Here is a 15,979-nt window from a genome sequence, read left to right as displayed (position 1 = left end):
AATCCGGCTGGGCCTGGGTGGAGGCCTCAGAGACACGGAGGAGAGGCAGGCAGGCACCAACGAGGTGGCCTACTCTACATTTCAGGACGATCCTAAAATAAACCGCCACGTCCACACACACGGCGGGGACTTTGTGGCGCCACCTCCCGATCGGATGATGTCAGCCATGATTTCGTGACCAAAACAACTCAAACACTGGGTAACTGGTGCAGATGGCTGATTCTGGACAAAGCTTTTCCTGCCCCTCCCACAAAGCAACAAGCTCTTATGGACAGAGAGCCTGCTTGGTGCCCACCCCTGGGCTGGGAGCCGGGGACCCCACTAGAACATGAAACGCCCATCCGACCCTTGTGGAGCCGTAGCCCCAAGCCCCGCCTGCCCTGCAAGAGTGGAGGGAAAAGACGAGCAAAGGCCCAGCGGCAGCAGGGATCCACCAAGGGGGCGGCCAGCCCCGCCAGCCCCCAAACGCGCCTTTCCCAGAGAGCGAGGCAGGGAAACATGGAAAAGAATCGTTCTCTGTTCTGTGATGTAAACAGAGACATGACACCCGGAAAGAGGGCTGGTCCTCCGCGGGGCTGGGCGTCGCTGGGCCCTGGCTCTGGCGGGCAGCGCTTAGGGCATCCTCCGCCCGCCACGACAGCCCCATGACAGCCCCAAGACAGCAGGAAACAACTGCTCCCCAGGCCTTCGGATGCTCAGTGGGGCCTGGAGCCTGAGCCAGGCACACTCTCCGACCAGAGCTCCGAGGAGGATGGGCCTCCAGGGGGCTGGACTGCATGGGATCCGCTCCGTCCTGGGGGTAAACACAACCCCCCGCCCCCGCTCAAATGTTAAAGGGAACAAGACGGGAACACGGGGAGCTTCTGAAGCAGGACGTCTCCGCAGGGACGACAGACGACCCTGACGGGGCCCCCAGGTCGGTGCCCAGGGACGGGGGGCGGAGGGTGACATCCACCCGGAGGGGCTCCCGGCCGCTCCGTGTGACCGACTGATAAATAGGCAGCCCTGGCAGTAAAGTCTGGAAGGTTACGGAGCTCACACTCCTTACGTAACTGTCAGCAGCTCTGAACTTTGTGAAGGCGGCCCGTCGTGGCTGACGCAGCAGAGACAGGAGAGTGGTGAAGCCACATGGATACAGGTGGGCCCTGCCACTGCCCCACCTGGCAGCATCAACACAGGATGGCTGTGGCTCTGGGGGCGTTCACTCCTCCCACCTGCCCCCCATTCACGGCTTTGACTAAACCCAGCCGAGACCCTGAGGCCTGGAAGTCACGTCCTGGGTCTTCGGGCAGCGTGTCTGCCCTGAGGGTCCCACCAGCCCTGCACGGGCAGCGTGTGATCGCGTGAAAGGAAAGAGGCCAAGACATCCTGAAGAAACTATGACACAGCTAATTTCTGCTCCTTGGCCGGTGCACGTGTGCGCCAACACCCGCTCCATCTCCCTTTCCCATGCACCCCTCCAATGCACCCTACGTTCCGATTCTAGGATCCAAAACAAATGAGTCACCCCCGCATCCCGGGCTGGCTGCAGGGTGGCCGGTACACAGTCCTTCTGCTCCTGGGGGAGGGGTGGCTCTGGCAGAACGGCCTCCCCGTCACCCCAGCCCCGTCCACATGGGGGGGAACCCACCACCCAGCAGCCCACCCGCCCTGCTCCCCACCAGCCTTGGGTGGGCGGGGGCTGCCTGCTGGTGTTTTTGATTTTTACAAAAACACCTTCTGCAAAATGGACGTCAGAAAAGCACCCACATCCCCACCTCCCCGCGAGCTACGTGCAGCCCCGGAGCGCCCGAGTCTACCTCCAGTCATGTCAGAACAGGGACCCGGCCGCCGACCTCCCAGGCCCGGGCGGAGAAGCCAGACGCCGACACGACCTGCCTGCCCTCAACGCGGAGCCGGAGCCAGAGCCAGGACCGCCGGGGCTGCGGGAGCACAGCCGCTCTGCGCATGGGGCTCAGGGCTGGGAAACAGGTGCCGGCCGCGGGCAGCCTGGGCAGCCGGGGGCCCCGGGCGGCCCCATCGTGGCGCTGCCCACACGCAGGCGGCAGCAACGCGGAGCGGAGAGCAGGCAACACACATGCACGCTCACTCCAGACCCTTCGCCGCTAAGCCCCGGCAGCAAAACTCCCAGGGAGAGAGCAGGGCCCCCCGGCCAGGCTGCCACATGAAAACGAGGCTGCTCCCAGAGCCAACCAGCCGCGCGGCCGGGCCTCGGTCACATACCGTCCGATTTCAGGGGCAGGTTTCCTCCCCACCCACCCCCTCCCCCCGCGTCAGCCGCATCCCTCGCTGGGCACGCTCCCCTGGGGCTTGTTTTTCTAAAACCTGTCACCCCTCGGCGCTGTTCCCCCTGCGCACTCGGAGCTGCTGCGGCCACATCCCTGCCCGGGGCCGGTGGCACCAGCGCGCCTGTGTTTGGAGCATCTGTGCAGCAGGGAGGCTGCAGGCCGGGTGCCACGCAGCCGAGACGCGGACCATCGCGGCTGCCCCGCCGGGAGATGCGCATCACTTACCGGGCTTTCTTCCACTGCCTCCTCGGCCGGATCCTTTATGCTCTACGGAGCAGTGGGCACGAAAGGAGGCATCCTCCTTCCCTGAATGTGCCGACGCTGCCCCCTGCTCCCCTTGGACCCGACAACAGGCAAGGGGGGCTCACACACCAGGGGAGATACTTAAAGGAAGGCTGGCCGGCCTGTCCCCCGCCTCTCACATCCCTGCCTCCTCATGTCTCCAGGCCCGGGTGGTACCCGGCTCCCCTGGGAAGCTGGAGCCGGCAGCTGAGGCACCAGCTAAAACACGGCCTGGATGTCGAGGAGCTGACGTCACAGGACCACAAGCATCTCTGCATTGAAATGGACCTGAAGGGAGCCCAGGGCAGCGGCTCGGCCTCCCGGAGCTGCTCAAACGCAGCGTCCATGGGGAACGGAGCCCGGCGGGGCCTGGGGCCACCACATCAGGCTTACCGGCCGGGATGCGGGGATGCCGCGGCCACCATGCGGGTGACCTCCGACCTGCATCGCTGAGGCCAAGAATGGGTCCAACGTGAATGCTCACGGGTCCCAAGGCCTGGGCACTGTGGCCCGGGGGGAGGGGAAGGAGAGAGGCCTGGCTCCGGTCAATGAGGCAGCGAACCCAGGTCAGGAGGTGTGTCTTGATGCTGCTGCTACTCGGGGGGGGGGGGTGGGGGGGGGTCAGCGGGAAGGGCAGAAATGGGGGAACCGAGCTCCCAAGGAGGCAAGTATCGGGGTGACCAGCCTGGAACCGCACCTGCTCCAGGCTGAGGTGGGAGGTGGGCCCCCCACGCGGCCTGTGTCGTGCCGGCCGTGGCCAGAGTGGACCCCGGACCTCCGACACCTGCCCCAGGACCCACTACACCCGGCATCCGGCCTTGGCCGGCTTCAGGCTTCCCTCCAATTCCAAAATCACGAGGGGACTCGGCTCCCCTCCCTGGAGCCCCTAGGGCTTGTGCTCAGGCTGTGTGGCCAGGCTTCACGCTGGGGGCACGGAACATGCTGGAAACTTCTCTCCCCCACCCTCAGGCCTCCCTCCTCTGATCGATTCTAGGCAGGCAGCCGGCTCAGGAGTCTACGCTTACCTGTGTTCCCGACAGAGTCCGCGCCAAAGCTCTGGGTCTGGACTCCAGCTCCTTCCCTTGCTCCGGGCGGAAGTCACCGTGGAGCTTCTCTGACCCGCATCGAGTGACCGTGCGAGGGTGTTTGAAACTCAGTACAACTCCAGAAGCGCCAATGGAGTAGAAAGTCCCCAGAAGCTGTGAAAGTACCCATCGAGGACACCTCGCGGTAGCACAGCCCTGCTCCCCCGCTGCCGTACTGGGGCTGCTTCGACACCACACGGCAGCCGAGAGCCCAAGACAGAGGCTAAATGGCCCAAAGAGTCCCAAATATTTATCGTTTGGCTTTTACAGGAGAAGCTGGCATAACCCTAAGACTATGAAATCGCGGAACCATCACATCCACAGTGGGCTTCGCTGGGAAATGCAGATTTATCCTGAGTCCAAGGGGAGAACCCGCAAAAGACGCGTTGGTGTCACCGCTGCTGCCCTTCAGCCATCTCTCCCCCAGTCAGTCCAAACACCCAGCTTTGCAGAACTCGAGAAAACCCAAGCGGAACCAGGGGACTGTGCATTTCACCGGAAGTCCATTTTAGGTGGAAAAGTAGCTGTTCCGGGTTATTGCAGATAATTTGAGACAAAGCTGAACGGAACTGGATTTTTTTCTTTTTTCTTTTTTTTTTGGTCATTCTGCAGGGCTTGCTGGATCCTAGTTCCCCGATCAGGGATCAAATCCGGGCCCCGGCAGTGAAAGCGCAGAGTCCTAACCACTGGACCGCCACAGAATTTCCTGAAACTGGATTGTTCATAAAACAGTACACACACCTATAAACACCAGGAAATAGCAGGCGTCCGTCCTCCTGGAAGGATTCGGTGGTAACCGGTCCACCCACACCTGCTCGACCGCCTGGCCCACCCCCAGCCCCCCACCCACGCTGGGCCTCGTTCTCGTCCTCTCACTCAGAGGACGCTGGGTGGCCGTGAGCGCACGACGGGGGCAACTTCCTCGCCCTTGATCCACCAGCGGGGGCAGGGGAGGCGGCGAGCTGGGTACTCGGCCTGTTCCCGGAGCCCTTCTAGCTCTGCTAGTGCCCACACAGCACCCAAGGGGGCGGTCACTCCAGACCCCTTTCACAGCAGGGGAAACCAAGGCACAGGAAGCTGCCTCACCTGCCCGGAGCCGGGGTTTGGACCCGGCAGCATGGTGGCACCGCCCTCTGGGCTCTCACAAACACGCGCGTTCAGGAGCCGCCACCATCGCACGGAGCGACCCCTGGTTTCCCTGGTGGGTCGTGGCCGCGGGAGACGTGCCCCAGCCAAGGCCCCTCCAGGACCAGCTCTGCTTCTGGGTGGTCGCCCAGCGTGTGTCCGGGAGGCACGCGAAGCTTCAGAGCCAGAGAACAGGCGGGACAGCAGCTCCGGGCACAGCGGGTGGGAGCGTGAACGAGAGAGGCGGGTGGGCAGGGGGCCCAGCCTGAGCCCCCTCCTCTCCCACAGCCACTGGCGGGGATGCCCCTTCCCCCGCAACCCACCGTGGCCCCTGCAGCCCATGGCTGTCCCCACCAGCCCCAACCCGGCCCCACTCCGTGGTCACCACTCCTCTGGGCTTCCGGACGTACATGCCCAGGTGAGAGCCCAGGTGAGTCTCCCTTCCGCTCACTCTCCCATAGGCTGACTCGCGTGTATCCAGGTACTTGCCTTGAACACCTCAGGCTGTGAGAGCTTTCTGGCCCCAGAATAGGAGAGGAAATGGCTTGGGGCCCAGCTGCAGGGAGAGCAGGGCCAGGCTGCCACCCCCACGCCGCTGCCACTGATTGGGAGTAAGAGGGCGTCGGAAGCCCCCAAAGGCCTGGGGCTCCTGACAGGTGAGGAAGCCTGGCCCAGCCCACAGGGGCTGGCAGGGGGCACAGCTGCAGACAAAGCCAGCCGTCATCCTCCTAGCCAGACTCCACCTCCAGACCTGAAGGGTCCTGGCCCAGATACAATCTCCCCGACCCTGGGGGTCCTGCCCTGGGTGCCAGGCTCGGCCCCAGAGCCACACAAGGGCCACCCAGGTGACAAGCAGGGTCCTCTGCAGCACTGCCTGCCCCCCTGAACGTGGGACGCCTCTCCCTGGGAGCAGGCTGGAGCGGGGTTCCTACACCAGCCAGCCCACCCAACAGTCCAGGGACACCTCTGTCGCTTGAGCGTGTGGACAGGCCGGGACCGATGACACAAAGCACACAGGGTGCCAGCACCAGGTTCCCAGGACCTCGCAGGACACTGGCGGCTTTTAAGACGGGATCCAGCACCAAACCCCCAGATTTGCATTTTCTCCGAGGCCTTTAAGGACTGAGAAGCCCGGCTGAGTCCAGACCCGCCAGCCCTGCCCCGGCCGGATCCTGGTGTTGACACTGCAGCCCTCCTTCCCACACCCCTTCCCGGGGGTCACTCGAGCACCCGCAGTGTCCACGGCTAACTCCGTGTGACAGGGCCTCCAACGAGACTCCTCCTCCAGGAAGCCCTCCTGGGGCCAACTTCACCACCCACAGGGACACTCCCGAGTGACCGAGAGGGCTTCGTTTATTGCATTTATTCTGCCCTGTAAGTGCCCCCAACTGTCCTTTAAAACACGCTGAATAACCACTCGCTCCACGGAGGTCTCAGTGCTTTACAAACAGTGTCTGAGTCACAGTCCCATTACCCCGTTTTACAGGTAAGGAAAGGCAGTAGCTAACGGGTCTGTCATCTGCTCCACTGGCAGAGCTGCGGCTGCTGCCTGGACACCTGCCTGATTCCCGGCCAGGCACACAGTCACTACCCAACATTCCCAGGGAGGCCGCCCTGCTGGGGGCTCGCTCCAGCTGACAACCACCCCCAGCCCCCAGGCTGGAGTCAGGTCCCTGGGAAGAGCCCCAGTGGAGGAGGGGCCGGCAGGAGTGGCCGACAGGGGTCCGGTCACACTGAGGGGAGTGCGGCCAGATGTTAAGGACAGCGGCCGTCACAGGGGGCCGACGGGGCAGTGGGCAACAGGACCCCACTGTCCTCGGGAGGGCTGAAGGTCTCGACCATGCTTAGCCCCTGCTGGGCCTGCTCCCTGCGGGAAGACCCACGGACGTGCCACCCAGACCCGCAATCTGTGCACGAGTAGCCGGCCCAGGCGATGCCCCTGACCGCCAGCCTGGCCGCAGCACTAGCTTCAGCCCCCAGGTCCCCGTCCCCCACACCTCTGCGTGGGGCCTGGTGTGAATCCGCCTTCCACCATCCGATCCACGGTCCCACCCCTCAGAGCTCCGCACGGGACCCCGACCCAAACACTGCGAGGGCCCTGGGCTCCCTGCAAACCTGCACAGCGTCTGCCGCAAAGCTCCACGCCAGAGGCCCGCAGGGACCCTGTGCGCAGGGCACCTCCCGGGGGCAGACCACACCCACAGGGTGCGGGGGGGATCGGACCTGAGTGTAGTTGATTGTAGGGGGCTGGGTGCTGGCCCGAGACATGTCCACGCCTAGACCCTGGAATCTGCAGATGGGACCTTACCCGGAAAAGGGTCTTCACAGACGTGAGGAAGTAAGGGGCTCGAGAGTGGCCCTATATCCAATGACATGTCCTTGTAAGAAGAGGAGGAAAGACAGGCGGACACAGAGGGGAGGTGCCCATGAAGCCGGAGGGAGGAGTGTGTGGCCAGAAGACCCAGACCTTTCTCCCCTGGAGCTCCCACCGCAGACTCCGTCTCCAGCTGTTCTGAGCTCGGGGTACCAGGTTGCGCAGCCCCAGGACCTAACACGCCCAGCAGCACCGCACACCCCCAAGTCCCCGTTGCCCTGCGCCAGGCCTCTCCCTCCCGTCGGGCCTCGTGGCTGCAAGGACAAGTGGCCCAGCAGAGCCTAGAGCAGGCCATCCAGTGGGCACTCAGGGACCCTGCCCGGAAGGGGCCCGGCCGCCTGCTGGCCCTGTGCCCTCCCTTCCTGATGGGGGTGGGATGGCAAAGGGGAGGCGAGGAGGGTCCCTGACGGGATCCCCGCACAGCGCCCGGGTGCGACCCTGATGCTCACTGCGGCAATCCCGGCGGGGACCGGCCTGCCGTCTGTCACCGTGACTGTATGCTCCGGAGGAGCCGCGACCCAGGCCCGTGTGCGGCGCATTCTCCACATCCCCGCCGCCCCCAGGTACGACATCTGCTGCATCTCACAGGCTCCCTGAGTCCCGCTGCCCGAGGGGCAGAGCAGAGACCTGGGTTTGCTGCATCTCGGGCCCGAGAGCTTTGGCCACTCACATCTGAAACAGGAGACGCGTCCAGCCAGACACCCAGGCCAACACCACCGGGGACACAGCTGTACGTTCCAGACAAATCAAAGACCAGAATGCAAGAAGCGAAATATTTCTTCCATTTGGGGGAGCCAGAAAGGAAAATGTGCAACAGGTTGAAACGCACGAAAATCCAACATGCACACTTCCGTGTGAGCAGAGGACCCCCCGCGGGATGGACCTCTGTGAGGCCACAGAGCCCCTCTGCGCTGCCACCACCCCGCGCTTGGCCCTGGGCTGCCCGGCGCCCTTGCCAGAGCCAGCAGGTGGCCCTCCCTCGGGCCCCAGTGCTGCCACGTCATTCCTGGACTCCAACAAGCCACCCAGAGCCACCACCTGCAGGTCCCACCTCCCCCGGGGACGTCACCAGCCAGCCCAGCTCTCCCCACACACAGCGCCCCGGAACGCCCTGGAAAGGTGCTTCCGCTTGGTGGGAGGGAGCCTCCCGGTCTCCCAGCTGCCATCAGGACCCTGCTGCCGACAGCAGGGAGCACAGCCTCCCAGCTGAGCCGACGGCACATTCACCCCCATCGCCTGCGCCTCGCGGGCAATGCAGGGCAACCAAGCTCTGCTTGCGCAGGACGCGGAACCGGACAGAAGCCAGAACCCTTTAAGGTGGGGCATCTCCCGGGCCCTGCTGACAGTTTATTCTGATGATGCTTCAACATACACAGACTTGAAAACTTCTCCGTGCTGTGGCCAGAACAAAATGACCAATTCAGTATCTTCAAAACCTATAACCTGTGCATGAATGTCCACGATAGCCAAGACGCAGAAACAACCCAACGTCCAACAACAGGTGAATCGATACATAAGATGTGACGGAACACCCAAGAGGACGTCCCTGGTGCCGCAGCAGTTAAAACTCTGCCCTCCCAACCATCAGGCCACACGGTAAGTCTCAATCGATTTTAAAGGACAGATATCATACAAAATATCTTCTGCGACCACAGCAGGATCAAGTTAGAAATTAACAAGAGGAGGAAAACTGGAAAATTCACAACGTGTGGAAATTCAACAACACACTCTTAAACAGTGTATCAAAGAAGAAATCACAATGTAAATTAGAAAATACTTGAAGACAAACAAAAACAAAGACCAACATACCAAGACCTAAGGGATGTAGAGAAAGCGAAGCGAAGGGAGAAATTTACAGCTATAAATGCTTTCCTTAAAAAGTAAGAAAGGGCTTCCCTGGTGGCGCAGTGGTTGAGAGTCCACCTGCCGATGCAGGGGATGCGGGTTCGTGCCCCGGTCCGGGAAGATCCCACGTGCCGCGGAGCGGCTGGGCCCGTGAGCCATGGCCGCTGGGCCTGCGTGTCCGGAGCCTGTGCTCCGCAGCGGGAGAGGCCACAGCGGTGAGAGGCCCGCGTACCGCAAAAAAACAAAAACAAAAAAAAACAAAAAAAAAAAAAGTAAGAAAGATCTCGGGGCTTCCCTGGTGGTGCAGTGGTTAAGAATCTGCCTGCCAACACAGGGGACAAGGATTCTGGCTCTTGTCCGGGAAGATCCCACATGCCACGGAGCAACTAAGCCCGTGCGCCACAACTACTGAGCCTGCGCTCCAGAGCCCGTGAGCCACAACTACTGAGCCCACGTGTCTCAACTACTGAAGTCCGTGCACCTAGAGCCTGTGCTCCGCAACAAGAGAAGCCACCGCCATGAGAAGCACGTGCGCCACAACGAAGAGTAGCCCCCGCTCAACGCAACTAGAGAAAGCCCGCGTTCGACAACAAAGACCCAACGCAGCCAAAAATAAATAAATAAAATAAATTTTTTTAAAAAAGAAAGATCTCAAATCAACAGCCTAACTATACGACTTAAGAAACTAGAAAAACAAATAAAACCCAAAGCTAGCAGAAGGAAATAATAAAGACTAAAGCAGAGATAAACAAAACAGAGAATAGAAAAACAATAGAGAAAAATCACTGAAACCATTTTTGTTGAAAAGATCAACAAAACTCACAAACTTTTAGCTATAGATGGACTAAGAAAAAAGGAAAGGCTCAAATGACTAAAATCAGACATGGGAGTGGGAGCATTACCACTGATTTCACAGAAGTCAGTAAGAGACTACTATAAACCATTGTACACCAACAAACTGGATAACCTAGACGAAACGCACAAATTCCTAGAAACACAGAATCTACCAAGACTAAGTCACTAAGAAACAGACAATCTGAATAGACCTATAACTAGTAAGGAGAGTGAATCAGTAATAAAAAAAAAAAAAGCTCCCCGACAAAGAACAGTCCTGGACCCGACAGCTTCACTGGTGAATTCTACCAAATATTTAAAGAAGAACTAACACCAATCCTTCCCCAACTTTTCCAAAAAACTGAAGAGGGAACATTTCCTAACTCGTTCTAGGAGGTCAACTTACCCTAACGCCAAAGCAAGGCAAAGAGACTACAAGAAAAGACGACGAAGGACCAACGTCCCCTAAGAATACTGACACAAAACTCCTCAACGAAATACTAGCAAACCAAATTCAGCAGCATATTAAAAGGCTTATGCACCATGACCAAGTGGGAGTTATTCTTGGAATAAAAAGATGAACAATCAATCAATGTGAACCACATTAACAGAACAAAAGAAAGACATGCGGTCATATCAGTGGATGCAGAAAAGGCATCTGACAAAGTAGAAAATCCTTTACCATAAATATATTCAACAAACTAGGAACAGGAGGTACCTGGCATGTTTTTTCCCATACTACCAAGCTATGAACTCAATTCTGACACCATCTCCCTGCAGGTAGCGTCAGACCCCACAGGGTAAGGGCTCAGTCCTACAAGACTGCCCACCACCCCACCCCAATGCCAGTTGCCAGTCCAGGTTGACACCTGCTTCTGACCCACGGCTATAGACTGGAGGCTCACAACCCCCTCCTCAATTCGATCAATTTGCTACAGCAGCTCACAGAACTCAGAGAAACATTTAACTTCCCCGATTAATTCCGGAACAGCCAGAAGGATGCACAAGGCGAGGCACGGGGACGGGTGCGGAGCTTCCGCGCTCTCCAGGAGCCACTCCCCCAAATCTGATCTGAGAGCTCTCTGAACCCCATCCTTTCGGGGTTTTATGGAGGCTTCATTGCATAGGCACAGTTGATTAAATCATTGGCAGTTGTTGGACAGTAGTTCAACTTCCTGCCCCTCACCCCTCCCTTAAGGTCAGGGGGTGGGACTGAAAGCTCCAAGCCTCTAATCTCTTTGTCTTTCCAGTGACCAGCCCCATCCTGAGGCTATCAGGGCCCCCACCCTAAATCACGTCCTAATGAATGACAAGACACTCCTATCACTCAGGAAATTCCCAGGGTTTTAGGAGCTCCTTGCCCGTAAACTAGGGACAAGGACCAAGCACATTTCTCATACCCTAGAAACCAGGAAACCACCTCAGCACAAGAAAAGCCACACAGGAAAAACCCACAAACATCACACTCAAGGGTGAAAGACTGAAAGCTTTTCTTTCAAGAGCAAGAACAGACGAGGATGCCCACTATCACCATTTCTATTCAACAGAGTACGAGAGGTTCTAACCAGAGCAATTAGGCAAGAAAAAGAAATGAAAAGCATGTAAATTGAAAAGGAATAAATAAATTATCTCTGTTCGCAGATGACACAGAAAACTGATTCCACAGAAACGATGTGAGAACAAAGTCAGCAAAATAGCAGGATAGCAAGTCAACACATAAAACTCAGTTGCATTTCTATATCCTCACAGTGAGCAACCCAAAAAGGAAATTACAAACACAGTTCCAGTTACATTAGCATCAAGAATAAAATACTTAAGCATATATCTAACAAGGAAGTGATAGACTTGTACACTGAAAACTATAAAACAGTGCTGAAAGAAATTAAACAAGACATAAATCAGTAGAATGACATCTCGTGTCTATGGATTAGGAGAGTTAATATCGTTAAGATATCAATACTACCCAAAGTGATCTGAAGAGTCAATGCAATCACTACCAAAATCCCAATGATGTTTTTGGCAGAAAAACATCCTAAAATTCTTATGGAATCTCAAGGGACCCAGAAGAGCCAAAACAATCTTGAAAAAGAACAAAGCTGGAGGACTCACACTCCCTGATTTCAAAACACACTGCAAAGCTACAGTAATCAAAAGACACAATAAACAAAGTTAAACAAACAAAAAAAACCTCACAGAATGGGGGAAAATGTTTGCAAATCATATATCTGATATGGGGTTAATATCAGGATATGTAGAGAATTCCTAAAACTCAACAGCAACAAAACAAACAACCCAATTCAAAATGGGCAAAGAACTTGAGTAGACATTTCTCCGAAGAAGACATACACGCGGCCAACAAGCACATGAAGAGGCTCAACCATCACTAATCATCAGGGAAACGAAAATCAAAACCACAGTGAGGTGTCACCTCACACCCACCAGGATGGCTACTATCAAAAACCAGAAAACAACAAGCATTGGTGAAAATATGGGGAAATTAGAACCACTGTGCACTGCTGGCGGGAATGGAAAATGGTGCAGCCACTGCACCACGGCAGTTGCTCAAAAAATTAAAACTAGAGCTACCCTATGACCCAGCAATTCCATGACTGCATGTATACCCAAAAGAACTGAAAGTAGGGTCTCAGAGATATTTCTACATCCATGTTCATAGCAGTATTCAGAGTAGCTAAAACACAGAAGCGACCCCATGTCAGATGGATAAACAAAACGCAGTCCATGCATACAATGGAATATTATTCAAACTTAGAAAGGGAGGAAACTCTGACACCTGCTCCAACGTGGATGGACCCTGAGGACACGATGCCGAGTGAAATAAACCAGACACAAAAGGACAAATTCTGTGTGATCCCGCTTCTGTGAGGTCCCTGGAGGATCACACTCACAGAGACAGAAAGTAGGAGGGTGGGGCCCGGGGCTGGGGGAGGGGTGGCCAGTGAGTGTCTCATGGGGGCAGAGGTTTGGGAAGATGAGGAAGTTCTGGAGACGGATGGGGATGATGGCCGCATAACAACATGGATTCAGGTTATATCAATGAACTACACACTTAAAAATGGTTAAGATGATAAATTTATATTACGTGTATTTCGCCGTGATAAAAAAAATTGGGGGAAAAGAAAAGGACTGAAGTTCTGATACACGTTACAACATGGATGAAGTTCAAAAACATCACGTTAAGAAGCCAGTTACAAAAGACCACATATTATCTGTTCCATTTACACGAAATGTCTACACCAGGTACCTCCGTAGAGATGGAGCAGTTTGGTGGCTGTCAGGCGCTGAGCGGAGGAGCTGTGACTGCTCGTGGGCACGAGGTTTTCTTCCTGAACGTGTTTCAGAAACGGCAGAGGTGGTGAACCTACTAAATGCCACTGAATTGTTCAGTTTAAAGTGGTTAAAATAGCACATTTTATATTAGGTGTATTTTACACCATTTTTTAAAAACCCTATAGAACCGATTAAACTCAGGCTGACAACCTGCACAGAAGGTGCTGGAAGGGGCTCTGCTGCCATGAACACAGGCCCGGCCGGACATGCCCAGCATGACCTTGAGGCTGCATCTCTGCCGCGTGTCCCTGTCTGGCAACCGCCCGTCAGACCTGCCGGCATCTGCACGCGGTCCTGACCCGGGTCAAGGGTGCCATTTGTCCCACCAGCCTGACCCTTCTCACTCGCCCGGCCTCAGTGAACACCAACGCCCACGCAGGTGCCAGGATCACGCCTGCACCCAGACCATCGGGGGACCAGCGCAGGGCGGTCCTAACTGCCCAAGGTCAGCGTCACGACCGAGCTGGACAAGCAGAGCCAGGGAGAGGACGCCACCCCCACCCTCCGTCCACCCCATCCTCCACCTGCGCGGAGAGGCTGCTGGAATGTTCCAACAAAAGCGAGTGGCCCGGAGCTCAGAGCCGCCCCTGGTGAGCATCTCAAGGACCTGCTCGCGAGTGGGGATGGCCCCACATTCTCCGCATTCCCCCGCGGTGATGCAGCCCCTGCCCACACGTCAGCCCACGTCCCTCTCCGGCAGAGACCCTGTGACTCCCACGACCCCAGGAGGGCACAGCATCGGCTGTGCCGACCCCCATCACCATCCCCTACATGAGGCCCCAGACAGGGCGGCGTCCACGCGGGGATGAAGCCAGGAGGGCACCGAGTCGGGGACAGAACGGGCAGGTCCGAGGCCCTCAGGGCGGCACTGCTGGGGCCCTGGCCTGAGCTGATGGCCGGGCAGCCAGAGACCGAGATGCAGAGATGCTTGGGCGACCCCCGCGCCGCACGGGCTGCTGGCGACGGCTCTGGGCAGACAGACAGCCTGTCACTGTGGTTGAGAGCCATCAAGGGGGCAAAGAAACGAGCTGGGGGACCCCTCGTACAGAGCACAGTGGAGGGGACCCTCCTTCCACCTGGAAGGTCTACCTTATTTTATCCTTTTATGTGTCTGAAAAGACAACGTGAACTATCAAAAGTGTGCCCCTTCCATGAGACATGGGTACCCCGGGGCGGGGGGTCACGGGGAGGGGCAGCCCCGCGGGGGATGGGGAGGCCCACCCGCCTCCGAGCCCCCCACCACCGAGCTCCTCTCTGGCCACCTGGGGCTCCTGCGGGTGGGCTTCTGCTCATGGGGTCTGCTCCCAGCTGGCCGCACTCCCCACCCCCGCAGTGTCCGGTCTTGAGCCAGGTCCTGGCAGGTCCAAGGGCCGCTGGCAGCGAAACCACACATGCGCACAGGAGCCTGCTGTCCTGGACGGGGCGGGCGGCGGCCAGGAAGTCTTACTCGTGGGACTGACTCCCCCCCGCCCCCCCCGTCCACCTTCTTAGGGCGGCTTCCAGGTCTCAGAAGCTCCAGGCTCGCCCCCCACCTCTGGCTTTATCTACCACCAGCGGATATCTGCCTCCCAGCCAGGACGCACTGGGACTGCTCACCCACCCCCCAGCCTTCCCAGACCTGCCCCTCACGTCCGCCCCCTGGGGCAGCACCTCCTGACGGCCCCTGGGCTGCTGCTGCCTCTTCAGACTGCCTGCTCCACTCCCGCCAGGGCTCCACGATCGGGATGTCTCCATGGCCTTGCTGACTGCTCCTCCAGGGTCCCCTGTTCTCTTTGGGAGACCCCGAGGCCCGGCCCTCATCACTGGCCACACCCTCCGTGGCCTCAACAACCTCCTCTATGCTAAGGGCTCCCAAATCTCTCTTCAGCCCCGACTGCTCCCCGAAATGCAAGTCACGCACCCAAGTCCGGCCTCTGCTCAAATCTGCTCCCACCCCACACAGGACGCTGCTGGCACCCAGAGGCCGGGCCCAGGGACCTGATCCGGAGCCCACCCTGGGACCCCTGCTGGCAGGAGGCGGAGCCAAGTCCCCCTAACCGAACAAGCGGCCACCGGGGTCCAGAGCCCCTCAGCACCCGGCCAGGGCCCGAGGAGGGTCTGGTGGTTGGTGTAAAGTTTCTCTTCGCCCCATCCAGTGGGGGCCCTGCCCTGAAAGACGAGGCAGGGCACGCTGTTCATCGGGGGCCTCCGGGGCGTGGTCAGAAGCTCTCCTCCGACCCACGGCCCCTGGGACTCTATCTTCAACCAACAGACCTGCCGTGGAGGAGGAACGGATGCCTCCCTGGGGGGCCCGGTATGGACTGGGAGGGGCCGATGACTGGGGGTGGCCGCAGCTGGGACAGACACACGGGAGCAGTGTCCAGCCATCCCAGCCAGGCCCCTTCCCGCCGGGGGGCATCAGGGCTTCTCCTGGGCTTTACCTCATGGCATCACTGACCAAGCCGGTGCCCTGTCTGATGGTGGATACACCCCTAGCCAAGGGCGAGGACACCAGTGAAAACCCCACACGAGGCCACACCCGCTGCCCACGCTGCTTTCAGACTGTTTGCGAGGAGCACCTAAGCCTCGGGCCACCAAGCTCCATCCTCCCCCGCCTCGCAGAGCAGACACGTCAACCCAGCACTGCGACACAGGTCATGGGAGAGGCGGTACTCACTGTCTTCTCCCGGACAGGGCATGCCTGGCTCCTCGGGGATGCTGGGGAAAACTGCACAGAGAGACAGAGAGAGACAGAGAGAGAGCGTCAGTGCCCACTGCGGCCTCGTGAGGAGTCCTGCTGGGAGTCAGGCTGCCCGTAG

The 15,979-nt window shown here is 58.3% G+C and overlaps 1 protein-coding gene across 1 annotated transcript in view; it reads right to left on the bottom strand.

Annotated features, from left to right (window-relative positions):
- Window positions 1–15,979, bottom strand: part of PRKCZ (protein kinase C zeta) — a 96,982-nt gene that overhangs the window by 73,189 nt on the left and 7,814 nt on the right. Inside the window, exon 4 of the mRNA XM_079915329.1 lies at window positions 15,838–15,888. Within this exon, the coding sequence (XP_079771455.1) occupies window positions 15,838–15,888 (51 nt within the window). The remainder of the gene's footprint in view (window positions 1–15,837; window positions 15,889–15,979) is intronic.

Source organism: Stenella coeruleoalba (genome assembly GCF_951394435.1).
Source record: "Stenella coeruleoalba genome assembly, chromosome: 1".
In the NCBI taxonomy this organism is placed as follows: domain Eukaryota; kingdom Metazoa; phylum Chordata; class Mammalia; order Artiodactyla; family Delphinidae; genus Stenella; species Stenella coeruleoalba.
This window is presented reverse-complemented; position numbering and strand designations above follow the sequence as displayed.